This window comes from Limanda limanda, chromosome 22 (assembly GCF_963576545.1).
Source record: "Limanda limanda chromosome 22, fLimLim1.1, whole genome shotgun sequence".
In the NCBI taxonomy this organism is placed as follows: domain Eukaryota; kingdom Metazoa; phylum Chordata; class Actinopteri; order Pleuronectiformes; family Pleuronectidae; genus Limanda; species Limanda limanda.
Genome location: NC_083657.1, coordinates 16514453 through 16533183, shown reverse-complemented (window position 1 = coordinate 16533183; position 18731 = coordinate 16514453). Strand labels below are relative to the sequence as shown.

Below are 18731 nucleotides of genomic sequence, written 5' to 3'. Positions count from 1 at the left end.
GGATCCTTTTGTCAAAATGAAAAGTCAGAAAGACTTTTCAAAACTTCCCGTGGTTTTCTTAAAAAAGGGCAGAGGTATGTGGACCAGTGAGGCAACACCATAAAGCCTAAAACAGTGTCGGGGGATTTCAAAGGATCAGTCAGAGAAGAACACTGCGTCTAATTAGAGGCCAGGCTGTGATGGAGCAGGATCTACATCCGACGATTACATCACTACTGACCCATTGACCTCTAGAACTTACACACTGGTAAGGGGGGGCTATTATAAACCCTCTTAACACAAGGAAAGCCCAAGCATCGCAAAAGGCAAACAAACCATACAAAATGAAACACATGGAACAAGGGTACATAGTTCAGATTGTATTTCATGGCATGAGGCCTCTCAGAGGCTCTGTTCAACACACCAACACAAACTGCCAGGTCTTTAATCTGCTGTTCAAAATTTCACTTCATTTAACAACCCCAAATACAACATAGTCTGAGGTCTTCAAAGGTTTTGTAAGATCCTTTGTACACCTTTCTTTCAGTCAGACATCATGCCGACTGGTGGTTCTGCATTTATCACACTTGGTAAAAGTTCCCAATGATCACACAGAGATCCTTTTCATCTTTACACGTGGACCTGCACAATTGTTGCTGCATACTGTCAAAGTCAATTACCACACTAATCTGTTCGCAAATCTCATTACCTTTTAATAAGACTGCTCCAGTGAAGAGAACGTAAGAGGCCTCAACTTATGCCATGCTGTGTGATACTGGCATTCACAAAACCATAAAATTCATGTTTCTTTTGTGTAAGCAAGTTGTGTTTTTTCACTGGGTGTGATTTGGTGCAAAACACGGTTACACACACTGCTTTTGGTGCTAGTCAAGACATGCAAATAACCAAGCTCTGCGCACACACACACACACTGTGATTCTCTTATCCCCTCCCTACACGCATGGACGGGCGGAGAGACAGGTTGACAGGTTGACACTTTAAAACATGTCCATTAAATCCTTCTTAAGAGAATCTAGTGGAGAGCTGCTGAGAGAAGAGGACAATATTGGACTAATAATGTCCTCAATAATACATTTTAGTTTTTAACACATCCCTTTTGCCAGCGTTGCAACTGGCGCCATTCTACTCCAGGGTTTTCAAATCCCTACAACAGACACACAATGCTGCTAGCACTGTTTTAGTTGAAAAGACTTCTGGAGTCTGGACACAATGACACAGACCCCAATGTTAGCTTCCTGGTTCTCATCAATCATGGCTCCACATCTAGCGGTAAATGCATCGTTATCACTTACTGTCCATAGCAGTAAAAACATTTTTCTCCCTCAACACTGGTCGGCAAAGAAGAGGACTACTACATAGGCAGAAAAAAATGAGTCATGGTGGAGGGAAAGAAAAAGACAGCCTCTTACTAGAAAACTAATCTCTACAATGTTTTACTGATACATAATATAAACATTAAAGTTTTCTGATCTGTGTTCATACCATCTCAGTGTGTAACTGTACAATTCAAGAAATGGGGGGAAAGAGGGAACCTGGGCCTCCCTGTACAGAGTGCGCCTGTGTGTTGGCAAACTAAAACTACTCATATCACGTTCTGAAGTAGTAGTAGGGAGGTGAGGGTGGAGAGGGTGAGTAACAGGCAGATAATAGAAGAGGGAGGACATGGACAAAAGAGCCCGGGAACAGCCAGAAGGAGGGTCGGAAAACAAAGAGGCTGAACACGAGGATGCCAAGACAACAAAACCCCCCGAAAGGAGTGACTCAACAGAAAGGGCAGCTCTTCACTGGCTTTAATCCACACAGCTGAAGGGGCTGCTGGGAAATGGCCTGTCTCTGCGAGGCCAGAAATGACTGACTCACAGAGAGAGGTTTGCCGATTGCAAAAGCTCTCCGACACTTTCTGTAACAATATGCAGCATTTCAAACTTCTTTAACATTACAATGCTTAAATACCTACGGCATTCCCCAATAGTATAAAGGCTACCTCTAAACCCAAATGGAATAAGCAGGCTTCTACTTTGTCTAAATGAAGTTCGCTGAGAACAACCTGTAATTAAAGGCTGGATTTATGAGAACAAAAGGACTTTGAACTCAAAGGTTGCTGGTTCTGGTAAGAACACTGGCTAATGGCTGCTAATGTTAGGTAACTTTAGATAGATACTTTTGTGCAACTGACATTATTGAAATCAGTTTACCGACTTCACAACTCTTCTCTACTTGTGCAACTTCACAAACAATTTCAACAAGCTGAAAATCACAGATCTTCCATTTTTATAAGCTCTACTGACATGCCTACAACGAATGGGTACATCCACATGAAATGGTCACTTTTATGTCCATCAGGTCATGTCTGTCAGCATACACTCTGATTGTCTCTCTGGTTTGGTCTCCACCATCTCCTAAGAAAATATAGCAGTACAGCTTTAATGTGTATTTGATCTTACTTACTTATGAAGGTGATCAAAATGTAACACATTATTCATGATTGTTTTCCTCAATACAAAAACAACTAAATCATGTTTGCTTTGTTTCAAAGCAGCTAACCTGAGCCATTTAAAATGCTAGAAAAGTACCGCGCCCGTCATTAGATCTGATGCTGCTTGGGTTTATTTTACAACGTTGCCCATGACAACAGTGTGTCTGCTGTGAGACAGGATGTGGCAGTGTTGATTCCTGTTACCGTGTTAGTTACAGCAAGCTGAGGAGCAGCACTGTTGAACACCACAGCTCTGTCAGAAAGTGTGTGTGGGTGAAACTGTTACATAACTGCAGCGGAGTATGAAAAAAAAAAGTCAACTACATGGTGTTCTGTAACTGAGTAAGCGTTGGAAATATGCTGTGACTAGAGATTGATACAGTCAATGAGTAAATATTCAAGTAGAGATATCTAAGTGTTCTCTCAATCCAGGTTACTATGTAAACATTATAAAGCGGTAAGTGTCTACAGGGAGGTACCTGGTAATATTATTAAGATTTTTGGTTTGTAAAAACACACGTCTTTCTAAACAATGATCAAAATGTCAGACCCATGATCCCACAAGGTGTTGGTGTATTTTTATGGGGTCAGATCTGAGTAAGTAAATCAGAGTTTATTGACCAGAGAGACAATGCAGACGAGGCAATGATCTGTGGGGTGGAAAATTACTTTTTTTAATTACAATTAAAACATTCCCATATGTTTTCATCAGGGATTATAGGGATGGTGTTTTCCAAGATGGCCCAATCATGTACAAAGTGCTCCTTCAGCAGCCAGGACCTTGGACAGGATTGATGCTGTGTCCCATTCTCACGCTGCATATTAAATCTCAGCAGGTGTTGAATATTAACTGTGTTCACACTGGAAAACAAATACAGTCTATAATTGGTGTGTAAAATGGATTGGTGAGGCACTGTGAAAGACATCACCTGCCATCTGTGAACATCGGACAAATCTGATTTTTGGAAAAGGTCAAAAGCTTTGTATAGATAATGGATGGATGGCTGTTGATTACACAAGTGTGGCATTGTGAGTATGAGATATTTGTAGGTCAACAACTCCTTGATACATTGACACATAGCTCAGGTTCCCATAAGATACAACATGTGAATGAAACTGTTTTGGTCGTGTCAAACTTTAGATGACTCTGTGATAAAAGCAAAGTTATTTAAGATGCACATACTTTATAATAATAAGCAGTCTAAAACCATTAAATCGTTTAGGCTAACTACGGTTCGCCAGCCATTATGATTTATGTCAATATCTTTGTGTGAAAAGTTGAAAAGAGAGCTAGGACTTAGTGTGGTTCAACTTGATTGACTTACTCCCTTCAATCTGTCTTTTCTCATACACCAACACCTCTATCCATCTTCACTCGTCTTTCCACCGCCTCCTCTTTCCTTCCTACAAAGTGCATGCTTTTCTATGCAAAGCTCAGTGTGTTCATGCAAAAAAAGGTAAAACCACGAGCACACTCTCAACTCCTGATTGAAGATCGAGCAGAAACACAGACAACAAAACTAAAATCACAAGAATTAAGAGGGCACTGTAATTGGGCTTAAATAAAAAAGATAGCTCTTTTTTAGGACCTGTGAATTATAACTTTCAAATTGCACTGGAGGCAGTCTGTACAAAGAACGATGAGTGCCAAAAACTGAAAAGTGAATAATAGACAGATCACTAACTTCTGGGACGGCTTCAGATATTAAAAAGTTACTGTGAAAAATAACTTGTAATGTGTTTTTATGACTATTGTAATGATAAAGGACCAAAATTATGTTAAAGTGCAGATTTTCACAATGCACAATGGCCAGTAGGTTTAGGCCAGCGACCCCACGCCACCAACGAGCCTAAGCCCCCCCAGAAGCCCAAAGAAAACCCTGACTGAGTCAGTGAGGCTGTAGTTACACATCTGTAAGTTTGGATAAAGGCTTGAAGTTTGAAAGTTAACCATCAAGTCTAAGAGGAGGACTGGAATCCATATGATGTCTCTGGTACCAATTAGTCTTCAACATGTGTCTCTAAATAAAAATAGACGTCAGCAGACATGTACACCCCCACATCTCGCACATGCTGTAGCTATTAAGTGTTTAATTAAATGGAGTATAGATTAAGGCAGGGGAACATTGTTGAGTGGTGAACACGTTTTATGAATCCCTTATGTCTTTACAACACTATTTGTTGTTATTGCTTTGATATGAATAATGAGAAATATGAACAGTGCAGGATAATGAACATATATTCGACCTTGAATGACCCTCGTAAAACACTGTCTTGGAGGAATACCTGGCTATCACAGTTCCTATCAGATCTCCCCACAAACCATTGCTCAATACTAAACCTTGTAATAATCTTTGGTTCAAGTTGAAATCTTTCAATTCAGTAGAATTGGTCTCTGGACTTCCTATGATGGTGTATTTATGAAAACCAGAGAAACTTTCAACATCTATTGAGTTCTCCCTGTGACTTTGCAAAGCTGGTTTTATCAAGTAAAATGCGAGTTGTTACTGTGATCCTGCAATAACTATAGGAAGTGAATATGTCGACACCCAGACCTATTGCCACCCCTCCTAGGCCCCATGCCTTCTCTATCGTGCTCCGACCTCCTCAGCGACTCAGCCATCTGGACACCAAACACTGGAGTTAATGGATCTGCTGGGTTACATAAGGCACGGCCCCTGCTTTCATTATTCACCATCACCAGGCAGTGAACTCCACACCATTAGATTATTTGCACACACTTTTATAGTGTTACATTGTGTTGCGGGGACAAACATAGAGCCAGGAGGAATGGCACTGAGGCCCTTAAACTAATGGCTGCCTGCTGAGCCTGGAGGAGACAGAGGCTCCTGGTTTCCAATTCAGCCTGGTCGTCTGTCTGCCAGCCTCTCTTTGGTCTTGTGTTTCTGGATAATAAATCTTCAAAAAGTTACAAACTAGATGGTTTTGCTTCTCTGGGTTTCGTATTGCAACAAATGCTAGTTTAATAATCTTTGAGATGTAAAGAAGGTCAACAAAGGAAATAAAATATTGCAGGTACTGCAAAATAACATAATTAATTGTTGGTTCAGGTTTCTTAATGTGATTTGTTGGTTATAGAAAATAGAAAAAATAATGCCTGTTATCCTTTAAAATGGTGATCTCGACAACATGAGCAAATTGCCAACACAGTGCTATTCTCATTTCCACCAAGGAGTTTATGTTTTTGTCTGCGATTGTGTGTTAGTTAGTGAACAGGATTATGCAAAAAATACTCAAATTTTGTGGAGGGGTAGGGCATGGCTCAAGGATTCTTTTCCACTTTCTTTGAAATTGCGTCGTAGGGCCTTTTTCATGATTCTCGATGAATCAGGTATAGGGGAATGCTTTTTATTTGTGTGTGCAACTTGGTGCAGATCCAAATAGAAATCTGGTTTTGGGAATTTGAATGTAGTTTAATGAGGTGACTGTCGGGCCTTGTTGGAGGTATGGGCTCTCTGAGTGGCCTTCTACTTTTAAAGTTTTGTTTCAGCATGATTTAAGTGTGCATTCATATTCATCCGTACTGGATTTTCGGAATTAGTGCCCCCAGACTGGACAGTGCCATCCAAGCCTGTTCAGTATAAGCAGCAGTTAGAAAGAGAGTGTAACGAAATACAATTTCATCACTGGACCATGACTAGAACACAGCTGCCAATGCCGGACAGGTAAGAGTGCAGTCTCCCAGCCTACTAAGATTTGAAGGACCCTAGCGGGAACATCTAGCCTGACGTTGTCATACTCATTATTCTAGTCAGAATATGAGTCTGAGACCGCTCCATTGGGCTGTGATTATGGGGCGTGTTTCAACAGAACCAGGAAACAAAATGCCTCTTCGCTCAATTGGATAGACCTACAACCAATCAGAGCAACGTAGTATGTGACGTATGTCCAGCGACGCATAGTTGTTGTCAGTTGTCTGTTTCACGAGTTTATTAACTCTCTAAATAAATCAATGGAAATGCTGCTAATGCCGCTCGTATATCCACCGGAGGCAAAGCCCCCAGGAAGCAGCTGGAGACCAGGGCTGCTTGTGAGAGCCCCGGCCGGCGGCGGCGTGAAGAAGCCCGCTACGGATCTCTCTCAGAGCCTCGCTACCGGCCCGGGACCGCGACCGGCCCGGGACCGGGGCTCTGAGAGAGATCCGACCCTACCAGAAATCCACGGAGCTGCTGATCCGCACGCCGCGCTGCAGAGCTCCGCTGTCATGGCTCTGCAGGAGCCAGCGAGGAGGAGAAACGGCAGCTAATCGTTTTACACTTCCGTGTTGCTCCAACATTAACTACAACAGCGTCCCAACTTGTGTCTTTTTTGTCTCATATGTGCTGAGGAGCGTAGCGCCCCCCCCCCCACTCTCTTTTTATTTATATGACTGCTTGTGTGGCTGCAGCATCGGGGTCAGCTGATAAATTAAACTTTTTATGAATCCCGTAGGAGGACGGCAAAAACATCTGTTCGATCTACAAATGCCTTGATCGCGTTCCTCTGTTCCTCTTTCAAAATGAATGCGCTGTCGATGTCTGCTGAAACAGACTCGATGGCATCATCGACACATCTCAGCTCTGCAGGCAGCGCTCTCTGGTGACGTGGTTGATTACGTCACTGTAGATCATCTGTCAATCATCGTATAAAGCCCGCCCTGAAGATTTGATTGGTCCGATCAGATCCTGATCTGCCATAGTTTCTCCCCAACGGAGCGACTCCAGACCAAACTTCCCGAACAACAAATGTTGTGGGCGGGGCTAAGTTCGTCTGGCACCCAGGCTAGGGAACATCCATAGCAACAGCCGAAACTTTGACGAGGTCTTATTATCTACATGGACGGTAAAAACTTAACAGATATTTTGACGGCAAACAGGATTCTCCCAATCCTGCTGAGACAGAGTGGAAGAGAGAGAGAAAGCAACTGAAAAAAGAAATGATGCACACAGTTTTACAATGAAGCATCAGCACAAAATATAAAGTTAGGGATCTGCAAAAAATCTTTGGTTCATTATGAAACTATAGCAGGACAAATTGGACAATGGCGAGCTGCCACAGTCTAGATAACTAACAGGAAACACTGAAACACACAGCCACAACTACCACTTAATGAATAAGGGGAACATGGCACAAAGCCGGACCAGCTGAGCTTTCAAAACGTAGTGTTGTTAAAAAACAACACTACAAACATGCCTGGAAAGAAATACTTCCGTATTTCGAGGTGCGCTTGCGTGTGCAAAGTCAATGTGTCAGATATGATGTAGCTCATGCAAGTTCATGCCAGCACTTGAAATAAATACAGCTTTTGTGTTTGGCTGTCTCAAATGGAGAGAACAGGTTTCACAGGGAGCCCATCATCCTTGTAACCACACTGCTATCCACCACCAGACTCTGTATCTAAGGAACAATGGCTATGGCAACCATGGAGGATTTTTAACACACTCACACAAACACACGTACACAATGTATGGCACAATAAGTATTTGCTGGCAGAATCGTAGTGTGCCCTACAGCCTCTGTCTCTCTACCGTTTCTCTGGTTACCTCCCATGGGGCTAAGAGGGATTCCCCCTCCCCACCAGCTGCCATGCTCAGAGAGGGAAAACACACCAGCAGGTTTCAGACACAACACACGCATAAATAGACAAGCTCTCAAATATTACAACCAAAAACGCTGTCAATAAAAGTATGACAAAAGAATTGAGCATGCTGCAGCCTTGTATACGCCTCCACTGAAACACATAAGTGACTCCTTGTCTCTGTTAATGCAACAATGCATAAAGATATACACGCTGCTCTGTGCTAAGACGGGAGCCTTAACAAGCCATGGCATTCATTAGCTGACATTAACAACATGGTCAGTATTTATCGGTTCATGAAAGACTCCTTACAGTCGCCACATGAACATCTTGTTTTGAATGACTTGACTAGTTGGTTGGTTCCAGCTAACGGAAGCAGGCCCATCTGGCGTTTCGTTTTCTGTGGCATTTAAAACAAAAGGGTTAGTATGTTGACCGTTCACCCAAAACCCTTTAAAATAGGCTTGCGGGGACAGTCGAAACCGTCTGGGACAGCGGAAAGATGTCGGCTGACACAAAGTGTGAGGCAATCAGAGAGGCAAAGCAGTGAAGATCCAGAAAAGACGACAGACAAAGCAGAAGTAAAGGTTGTGTGAACAGGCAGCCCACATCCGCAGCACAGAGGAAACAGCACATGGGGGGTAGGGGGTTACACACACACAAGCACACTGCACCGAATGCACACACACGCAGACTTATTTAATGACACAGAACAGATGTAAACAGCTGACAGAGAAAGCCACATCCATATGTTGAGCTCAAGAGCTAAAACACCACCATTAACCCACAGTCGGCTGTAGCTCTGTAGTGTCTAGCCGCTTAGCCAGAGCTTTCCTGTATGAGACTTAAAACAAGGCCATTTTTAAAGGGTGCAGGGTACTTACTTATTATCACCCCCCATCATGCATGCCATTACACTGGATTTAACCAATAAGACCTGAGGCGCTCTGTTTTAAAAAACATTCTAAAAAAAAACCTTATTTGAAAACAACCTCCTAAACCCGAGGGATTTCTGAAATCGTCTATTATTTCTCAGACTCTAAGCAGAGAGGTTGTTGGTCATTGTCCGCACCCTGTATTAATAATTTATGGTACTGAGGTCTAAGGGATTAGTGGTGTTTTGAGTATGTTGTTGGGGCCAGTCTGAATCATAAGTTGCAAAGTACAGTTTTAATAAAATTTTAATTAAAGCATGTTATCAAGTTATTAGGATTCAGCCTGTGTGGACTGTACGTGCCTGCGCCACTTTCATCAAAGTCCGTCCAACTGTTGTTGACATTCAATCCAATGTCAACCTCAATGAATGTCAAGGATAACCAGCGTCTTTAGGTTTCATCCTCAAGGGATAACAAATGCTAATCCGCTCAATATTTGGCCACATGTGTCAATGCTGACTGATGACCTGGGTCTGCTGTAGGTTCACACAAACAAAGCGGAAACAAAAACAAGCAGGTCAATTTTACGAATTCTGTAACTTCTGAATTTGGCTAATTTATCTTTCAAGTTTCAAAACGACATCAACGTTGGGATCACAATAACTGTTGTATCAGTCACAAAGAGGGAGGGAAGGAGGAGAAAATACGAATTGACAGTTCCATCTATTCCGGAGTCTGATGCAGGAGCAGTAATGATATCCTGGTGTTCAGGTCTTTCTCACGGGGGTCTGAAGTTATTCTAGGAGTTGTCAAAAGCGTCACAGCTGTGTTCTCTGCCATGTTTTAGTTCCTTTGCCCCAAAATGAACTCCGGTCTCAGCCACGACGTACAGAGCTGGAGCCAGGACCTTTTTTTTTTTTTCTTACTATGAGACTGGCCAATAATCTGAATCCAGTGATTCCAGGCTGACCACAGCTGTCGTCCTTCACAAAGGAAAGAGCTACTGAGTTTTTCAGAGCCACCTTCGGAGTTCATACACAAACAAAGCTGAAGCAGTAGCCCTTACAGACAGCTTGACTATTTCTAGAGAGTTGTGCTGAAAAGGGACAGATAGGAATAAACAGGAGCGTAGGACAGACGCTGGGGTTTCATGTTTGTTTTTTAAACATGTGGATAATAACAGAAACGGAAATCAACAGTCAGTACCCGAAAACTGCTCAACATAAATTTAAACACACGAGTTACACTTCTTTCAGAATGTGCCACTGGCTGTTTAGACTAATGGTAAATAATTCAATAGTTACAATTGATTTAATTAAATAACAAAACACAACGTGGAAACGGAGAAGAGTCTGGATATTTGATCAAAGGCCAAAAACAGGCCTTATTGTAAACCACTTTACAGGACCATGGCATGGAAATATCCCTCCCCCTTACCCACACACACACTTCATGTGAGTGCGTGTGTGTGTGTGTCGCTCCCCTCCAGCGCTTAACAATAACGTCTTGTCTCTCACATCCCCAGAGGTCATATGAGACTGGAGGTCAGTTTATTAACTTTGTGCCCATGCAATAACATTTCAATGAACTTCTGCCACTGAACAAACTAAAAATTCCCCTTACAGCAGCCTCTGTTGTTGTATGAAGGCAGAACTCAATATCCAGTTTATTACTAGGAGGATGTTCCAATCCTGATCCCAGTCCGTTATAATTGAGCATCTGATGTTTTCATTTGGTTCTTCCTATGTTTTCTTCAGTGTTCGCTTAGGTAGAGCCATATTAAAATTCGCAACGCAATTTGAAAGGGAGAGACACTGTGGGTCTGTGTTGGCAGGAAGGCCTGGACAACACTAACACAACACAACTCATATGATGCTTCATTCATTGCTTTTAAACACTAAAGCAGCTCTGCTAGGTGCTGTGCGTTTACATATCATTAACAAAGACTGCTGGCTGCTTTATAACCTTCAGCCATGTCCATTTCTTGGTTGGTTTGAACGCTAATGTGTTAATAAGATTTCACAATAATTGATTTTCACCAAATTTGGTGGAAAGATCTGGTAGAAGGGATGAAGCCTTGCTATTTTGGTGCAGAGCCATAAATTATTGATTCCTCTCACACATGCACAACACAGCAGGAGATTCTCTGTTCAGACACATTCACTACAAGACAGAAAATCTCTGGAGTGTTCAGGTGAGGGAGGCAGATGCAGAATGAAATGTATATATTCAGAAGACTATAAAACTACAACATTCACTCGGAGCAAAAATTTAATTAAAATAATGGGACATTTATTGTGATAAACTGTCTAACTTAAATCTAATTTTTTGGCCATATCGGCACTACCAGGAACACACCCCGATTTACAGCAAAAAGAAACACACAACATACAATGACTGGCCTTTGTTTCCTTCAACCGCTCTGAGCTACTGGGAAATACACTGCAAGACGCAAGCCAAGTCCTCCTCTTTGTGTGTGTGTGTCTGTGTGTGTGTGTGTGTGTGTGTGTGTGTGTGTCTGTGTGTGTTTCTGTGTGTCTCTGTGTGTGCGTGTGTGTGAACCTTTGACCTTCCTGAGGGAAGCAGCTTCAGTGGGGAAGAAGGGGAAGAAGGGGAGTCGATGTTATCATAAACCCCACTGGGCCCACACAGACGAATCTTATCCCCGTTTAACCACCATCTTATCTCTTTGTGATAATGATTTTTTTTCCCCCAGTTTCATAAGTATCCATTGGGTACACATCATTCTAGTGAGCATGAGTGTATATTGCGTGCATTGTCACCAGGAAGTCACAATTATAAACCCCGGCCAAGGATGGAGCTACCGCCACAGAATACACAGACAGAATATAATTGTCTGCAGCACAGATTCAGTGATATCCTGCCAGATGCAAATCATTGAGGTCAAAATGTGCTGTGTTGCAAACTGAAACAAATGCGTCTGAAAAAAACACTGCATTAGTCTACAAATAATTCCAAATGGAAAACTAATATTTCTGATTTATTACCCATATTAATGACTGGATAAGGAGGAGTACAACATGACTGGACTTTGGGCTGATTGACTGGTGAACTTCATGTCAGATGATTACTGTCGCTACTCTCTTCTTAATCAAATAGGATTCATTCATTATATTGGTAACTTCAGATATTTGGTTAATCGTTAACCATATATAATATAATAATACCAGCCAACTGTGCAGCTCAGCCAGCACATAGATGATATGTCATCATCATCAACACTCCATATGGATGTCTAATTTAAGCAGAAATACTCGGACAAGGTGATTGTCACTGTTCAACATCAGACACCAAACATTTAGCAGGTTCAGGGTCAGGTATTTCTCTCTGGAGTTGGTCAAGACCAAAGCAGAGCTACAGTAGAAGCAGAAGGACCGACACCCTGCACATCAGTGAGCTGGTCAGAAAGGACTGACTTAAGTGGGATGCTAATGTTACACTTTGTCTGCAGGATTTGTGAGTTTGCTATGAGCAAACAAAAGCAGTTGAGACATAACGGCATTAGGAGTGGGCAATATAGATTAAATCTTCTGTTGTCTGTGTTTCCACTATCATTGCCCTGAGGGGCAGGGGGGAGTCACAGGCTGTGACCCATCTTAGCTGTTGGAGAAAAAAGATTCCTCTCGGCTCTACGTGACCAGTATTGCACTTAATTCAGCTTCATGTTTTCTTGTATCACCAATTCCATTATAGCAAAAACACCTATAGTGCTGCAGTTGAGCTCACTGATGTATTGTATTGCCCCTAAGGGGCTAATGGACACAAAGCCAGACAGGTAGGTACCACAGTATTAGTGACGCGTCAGAATCACTGACAGACTCAGAGCAAGCGTTTCCTCCAGTCCCAGCACGCCTTCCATGATGTGCTGGGAACTGTCTATGACTGATGAGTCAGGCCAAGAGAAAATAGTATACCAAACATCCCATTGTTACAGCTTTTCAAATGTAAATAATTGCTGCTTTTCTTTCCCTCAAGTGAAAGTAAGCAGCCACCGAGTGTGGAGTGGACATTTGGTGGAACCAAACAGGACATCTAAAGATGACACTTGGGCAACTACAACAGCCATGTTTCCCTATATTTTGAACCATGAGTTTAACAATATTGAAATTGATCAAGAATTGCAGTCCTAGACTAACCGTGATTGTTCCGAGAGGTTTCCTTGTTTTGAAGTGTTGTTATCAATAAGAAAACATATTTGTGTGGTTTGGTTTAACATCCTTTCTTACGCGATGCAAGTGTGTGTTTCTTTTGATTGGTTGCCTGTATTCTGATGCGTTTCTGAATAATTATTCCACAGCAGCAGATCTGCTTTATAATCGAAAAAATATGAATAGAAAATATAACTTTTTACAATAAGGGAGCTTTATATGGAGGCGGTTATATTATTTTTAAAGGTCTGATCGTACACCTGAATAGATTGAACAAGTCTGTCAATGTAAAGCGCTTCATTTCACCTTTACTTAAGTGTAGCTATTCTTCATTAGAAGGTATTGCAAATAAACCCACATACATAGATCTATATGACATGCTGGTGATGCATCAGTGCCTCACCAAGTATACTCCCTCCTTCACTTGAAATGAGGATTAGTTCAAATCTAACCTGGCAAGACTGCACCTGAAAACCACCATGACAGTTTGGTGAATCAGCCACAACCGTCACAGTCAAACACACACAACGAGGGTTCAGGGAAGGACACTCATCTGATATAATGCTAGAGTGAGTAGACCCTAACTACCGGGTATGTCTTTGAAACTGAAAGCACCTTATTACTCAGATAGTAGACATTACCATACAGAGATCCTAGGTACGGCACTAACATGCAATAAAGGCTAAATGTCTAGAATGGAGCACAACCCAAGAATTAGAGTTGGCTGAAAAACAAATGAGTCACCATGACCCAGAGAAAAAGGCAGTGATGTCAGCAGCAGCCTTGTTCAGAGAGGAGGTAAGGACGAGGCAAACTGAAAAGAAAGATAGATTCCTCCACAACCGTCAAAAGTGTGTCAAACATATACTTCCCTAATTGTAGTAAACAAACTTTCAAAACTCCTCTGTGGCCTATGAAAAGTGAGAGCTCATGTAGCAGATCTTTATCACAGTTTTTGATCTGGGAATTGGCACTTAGTTTCTGTACCAATGCTTCTCTCAGGCTTTTTTCATTCAACAAAATAATTGTTGTGTGTGGCAGCTGAACTGCTTCTGCTTGTGCACAAAATGTAGGACTTTTTTTCAATGTGTTTAAATACACGTCTCACAAACTCTAGAGCGAATCAGACAAACACAAAGTAAACTTCAGTACTGTTCAGATAATCATAACTTCTGATTAGTTCTTAAAGTGAGCGCAGATCAGCGGGGGAGTCAGGACTATTGTAGAGTATTGACCAAATTAACCGGCATGAGCTAGATTAAGTCGGTTGGAGGTTATAAATGATAGTTTGCCATGCCCTATGTATAAGCACTGCTTAGTCTGTGAAAACAGTTGAACAATGTCTTTTCTGGCTTTAGAGGAGCTTTGTCAAGTCTACCATAATAACCCTGATGATGTCAAAGTGATGTCACTGCTGCCTGGGCCTGGAGACAACAAAGGTGTAACAGAGAGACTGCGTGGTGTGGATCATAAAATACATTTAGGGCAGACGTCCGTGTGCAGTCCAAATTTGTGACCAAGCATTATAAATCCACCTGGAAGAACACTAGGGGGAAGAATGGTGTTATATTTCTATTTTGTTTTATGATTAAATATAAAATAGACATGAGGGAAAATCTAATATTAATCTATGTAATTTATGTTACTGAACATTTATGATTGTGTTTCTCTCTTTTCCTACTACTTAAAATGCTGAAAGCTATTTTGTGATTTTCTATCTTTTCATAATAAAGTGAACTTAACTTAAGTTACTGGTATGGAATGCAATGAGGTGCACGTGCATTGGAGCGCCACACCAACACGGACCCTCATTTTTTGTATAATTAGAACCATGGGCATGGACGTGTGACCACAATGTGTACGCAACTCTCAGTGGACATAGAGTGCGGAGAAGCACGGTCAACTCTTTACGGGAGGGCGAGACGTCTGCAGCAATGGTTCTGAACGGTTACTTAACCTCTTGTCTTTCCTGGTCTGTCTCTTGTCTCTAAGCTTTTTTGTTGTGTGACTTTAAATTGCTGGCCCACCCCTTTAAGAAACTCACTTGTTCCAGCTTCTGAAATGTTGGTATCTCCAGGATTTTAAAGTCACATGAAAATAAACCTTATCAATTCTTTAGCTCAATTTCTGAAGAAGAGCAAGGGGATTTAGTTGAAATCTTGTGTGCAATGCCACGGTTATTTCAGTTCACAAGTCAGTGTAGCTACTGCACAAAGGGTTTCTTGCAGGGCTCTAATATAAGATGTTGATTTATGAGTATGGTTGTCAGTATCACAAGGCCCGGTACGTTTTTCTCTGTTGCCACCAGCATGCTGAGGACTTGGATGGCATCACCATAACATCATCTGAGGTGATTTTGTCAGACTTAAAGCTCCTCCAGAGCAATATTATTGAACTGTTTTCACATGCAGAGTAATACTTCTCGTGATGTTTAAGTTGTACACTGCCATGCCCCTTTTAAAACACATCTTTGAGGATCACAGGTGTGTGTTTTACCGACTTGCCAGGCTAGATTATCCATTTATCCAAGTATTTGGACTTGGATAAACACGTCCTGATCCTGAGGTGGCATTACCGTGGCTACGGAACATCTTCATCACCACCACAGACATTAGGGTTGGGTTTCTCTAGTGGCAGGTGTCTGCTTGTGTGGGTGAGTGTGTGAGTGTGTGTGTGTGTGTGTGTTTAAATGCGTTCATGGCCTCCTCATCCCATAGGGTGTGGACCTGGCTTGTTATGAGCAGATGACCATAATTACCAAAGCATGGAGAGCAGCCGCAGAGCAAAAAGGGGGTGTCGGTGTTAAACTGCTGCGTAGCCAGATTGATTTCAGCAACCTGGATGGAGTAAGCCTCTTTTCAACTAGGCCAGGCCAAGGTACTTCCCTGTAATCCCCATACTGTCACCTGCGCTCACTCGACTGTTCAGGTTTGCTCTCTGCTGTTATCACCAGGACAAGGTGACTCACACTCTGGTTGCTCGGTATATCACACAAAACAAAAACAACTTAGTGAAGCCTGAACTTCACCAAACACAGGACATGTAGTCTCACACGTTGGGGAAGAGAAACTCACGTCGGACACTTCTTTCTTTCTCTTCTTTCAAATCCACTTTAAGAGAACTACCCCTTTTTTTTTAAAAGCTAGAACTCATGTGGTTTTGCTTCAAGAGTAGAAGCTACTACACCATAAAACTTACCTCGACCACCGAGCAAGTACTTCCATTTAAAAACCCAACATTCTTTAACTCGGAGCACAACTTATACTAACAGCATCAACACAGTTTAAAAATAGATTCATGTATTCGCATACCAACATTGTATTTTTATTTCTCTATTTTACACTTCTCTATGTACTCTCTCGAGATTTATCTCCAGGTTTTATCCTATTTGTTGTACTTCCTTTATTCTGCTAAACTGGGCTCTCTGATTTTAAACTGACCTCTTAAAATATATTATACTATATCGTTTTGTACCATCTATGTCCTCTCTCAAGATGGATCTCAAGAATTTAACCTATTTTATTACGTTTACTTATTTTATTCCGCTTGTCTTTGATGACTTTTATTCTGCTAAACTGGGCTCTCTGATTTTAAACTGACCTCTTAAAATATATTATACTATATCATTTTGCCACATCTATGTACTCTCTCAAGATGGATCTCAAGGATTTAACCTATTTAAATATGTTTGCCTATTTTATTGCGTTTGTCTTTGATGACTTTTATTCTGCTAAACTGGGCTCTCTGATTTTAAACTGACCTCTTATAATATATTATACTTTATCGTTTTTGCACCGTCTATGTACTCTCTCAAGATGGATCTCAAGGATTTAACCTATTTAAATACGTTTACTTATTTTATTCTGCTTGTCTTTGATGACCTTTATTCTGCTAAACTGGGCTCTCTGATTTTAAACTGACCTCTTAAAATATATTATACTATATCGTTTTGCACCATATATGTTCTCTCTCAAGATGGATTTCAAGGATTTAACATATTTTACTAATTTACTTATTTTATTCTGCTTGTCTTTGATGACTCTTATTCTGCTAAACTTGGCTTTTATGCTTTCAAACTGACCCCTTCTCATTCAGGGTGTGCAGTACCCTGAATCTACCTCTGTGTATGAACTGTGTTTTATAAATGAAAGTGACCAGGAGAAAACGAAAGTGGCAGGTTTTATGTGGGTAGGGTCTTGCTGAACGTGCTGGGGGCAGAGGGAGAAGGAGAAGAAAGAAGCAGGTGGTGCTACAACAATAGGCGCAGCAGCAGCCTGCTCGCTGACACCGCTCCGGTGGAAGTTGAAGAGGAGAGCGAAGGGGGGCGAGAAAAGGGAGGAAAAAAAACCGACCTGCGTGAGTGATGTCGGACAGGTCATAGTTGCGGGCGCTGCGGGGAAACTCCTTCAGTTTGCGGGTGGCCAAGTTGAGCGCCCCGCTCGCCGCAGCCTCCTCCAGCGCCTTCTCCACGCTCCGGCTGGCCGCTACGGTGGCCGGCAGGGCTCCATCCCCCGCAGCCATCGAGCGCACAGCTCTGCCTCCTCTTCTACTTTGTTTGAGGCGTCCGCGCCGCGTTCATACCCCGCACGTCCTCATGCGGTCCGAACCGAGCACCCCGACCGGCAAACTCGTGTGAAAGTACACGGTGAAATCCGAGAGAACCGTGGGAAGTGTGTCTGTGAAGGTGCGTAGTGGTTGTTCCTCCGCGGGAGTTGTCTTCTTCTACTGGAGCGGAGCGCTGCGAGCTGTCAATCTTTCAGGAAGTCGTAGCATCAAGCCCGACTGTTTCACAACGGTGTTAACGGAAAGATGAGCCTCTCCTCCAGAATAAAAGCACAGAACTTTCCACCCCCAAAAGAACAATAAAACCATGCCATTCTCTTCCACACCTATTTTATAGATCAGGTTCAAAGCGTTTACCGTCATATTATATATATATATTGTATATAATATAGAGTACAGGTAAGAAGCTAATTTATAGATGTATAAGCAGCTGTAATAAGTATAAGATATTTTGTATAAATGATTCATGGAGAAGGATTGAATAAGTTTCTTCAAATAGATTTTTGAATATGTAGATCATATCATTAGCGTTAAATTGTTTTCATCATCAATTTGTATACAATACTTTTCTTTTTTCCCACTTTTTAGTATAATTTCTAGTATAAATCTAGTTTAAAAAATGTAAATATGAAAAGTATAAAAATAAAATAATAGTAATATATATAAAGATGATGATTGCAATAAAACATCAGTACAATGTAGTGCAATCGACTAATAGACTACCAATATAGTATAATCTGATTCATAGCAGTGATGATTTTATTAATCAATCAATCAATCAGTCAAATTGTATTTGTAAAGCCCATATTCACGAATGACAATTTTTTCTCAGAGGGCTTGAACAAGGTGAGACATCCTCTGCCCTTCCCTAAACAGGAGTAAGGAAACACTACCAAAAATACCCCTATTAACAGGGGGGAAAACTTAGACGTAGAAACCTCAGAGAGAGCCACATGTGAGGGATCACTCACATGTGTGGACATTAATGTGATAAAGAGGGAGAAGAGGAAAGAGAAGCGTGTCATGTGTCCTCTGACATATCTAGACCTATAGCAGCTTAACTAAGAGCA

The 18731-nt window shown here is 41.7% G+C and overlaps 1 protein-coding gene across 2 annotated transcripts in view; it reads right to left on the bottom strand.

The window, feature by feature from the left end:
* Positions 1-17837, bottom strand: part of lrch4 (leucine-rich repeats and calponin homology (CH) domain containing 4) — a 47557-nt gene extending 29720 nt beyond the window's left edge. For both annotated transcript variants that reach the window (XM_061066082.1, XM_061066081.1), the window contains exon 1: positions 17451-17837. In XM_061066082.1, the coding sequence (XP_060922065.1) occupies positions 17451-17619 (169 nt within the window). In that variant the 5' untranslated portion in view covers positions 17620-17837. The remainder of the gene's footprint in view (positions 1-17450) is intronic.
* Positions 17838-18731: the final 894 nt, after the last annotated feature.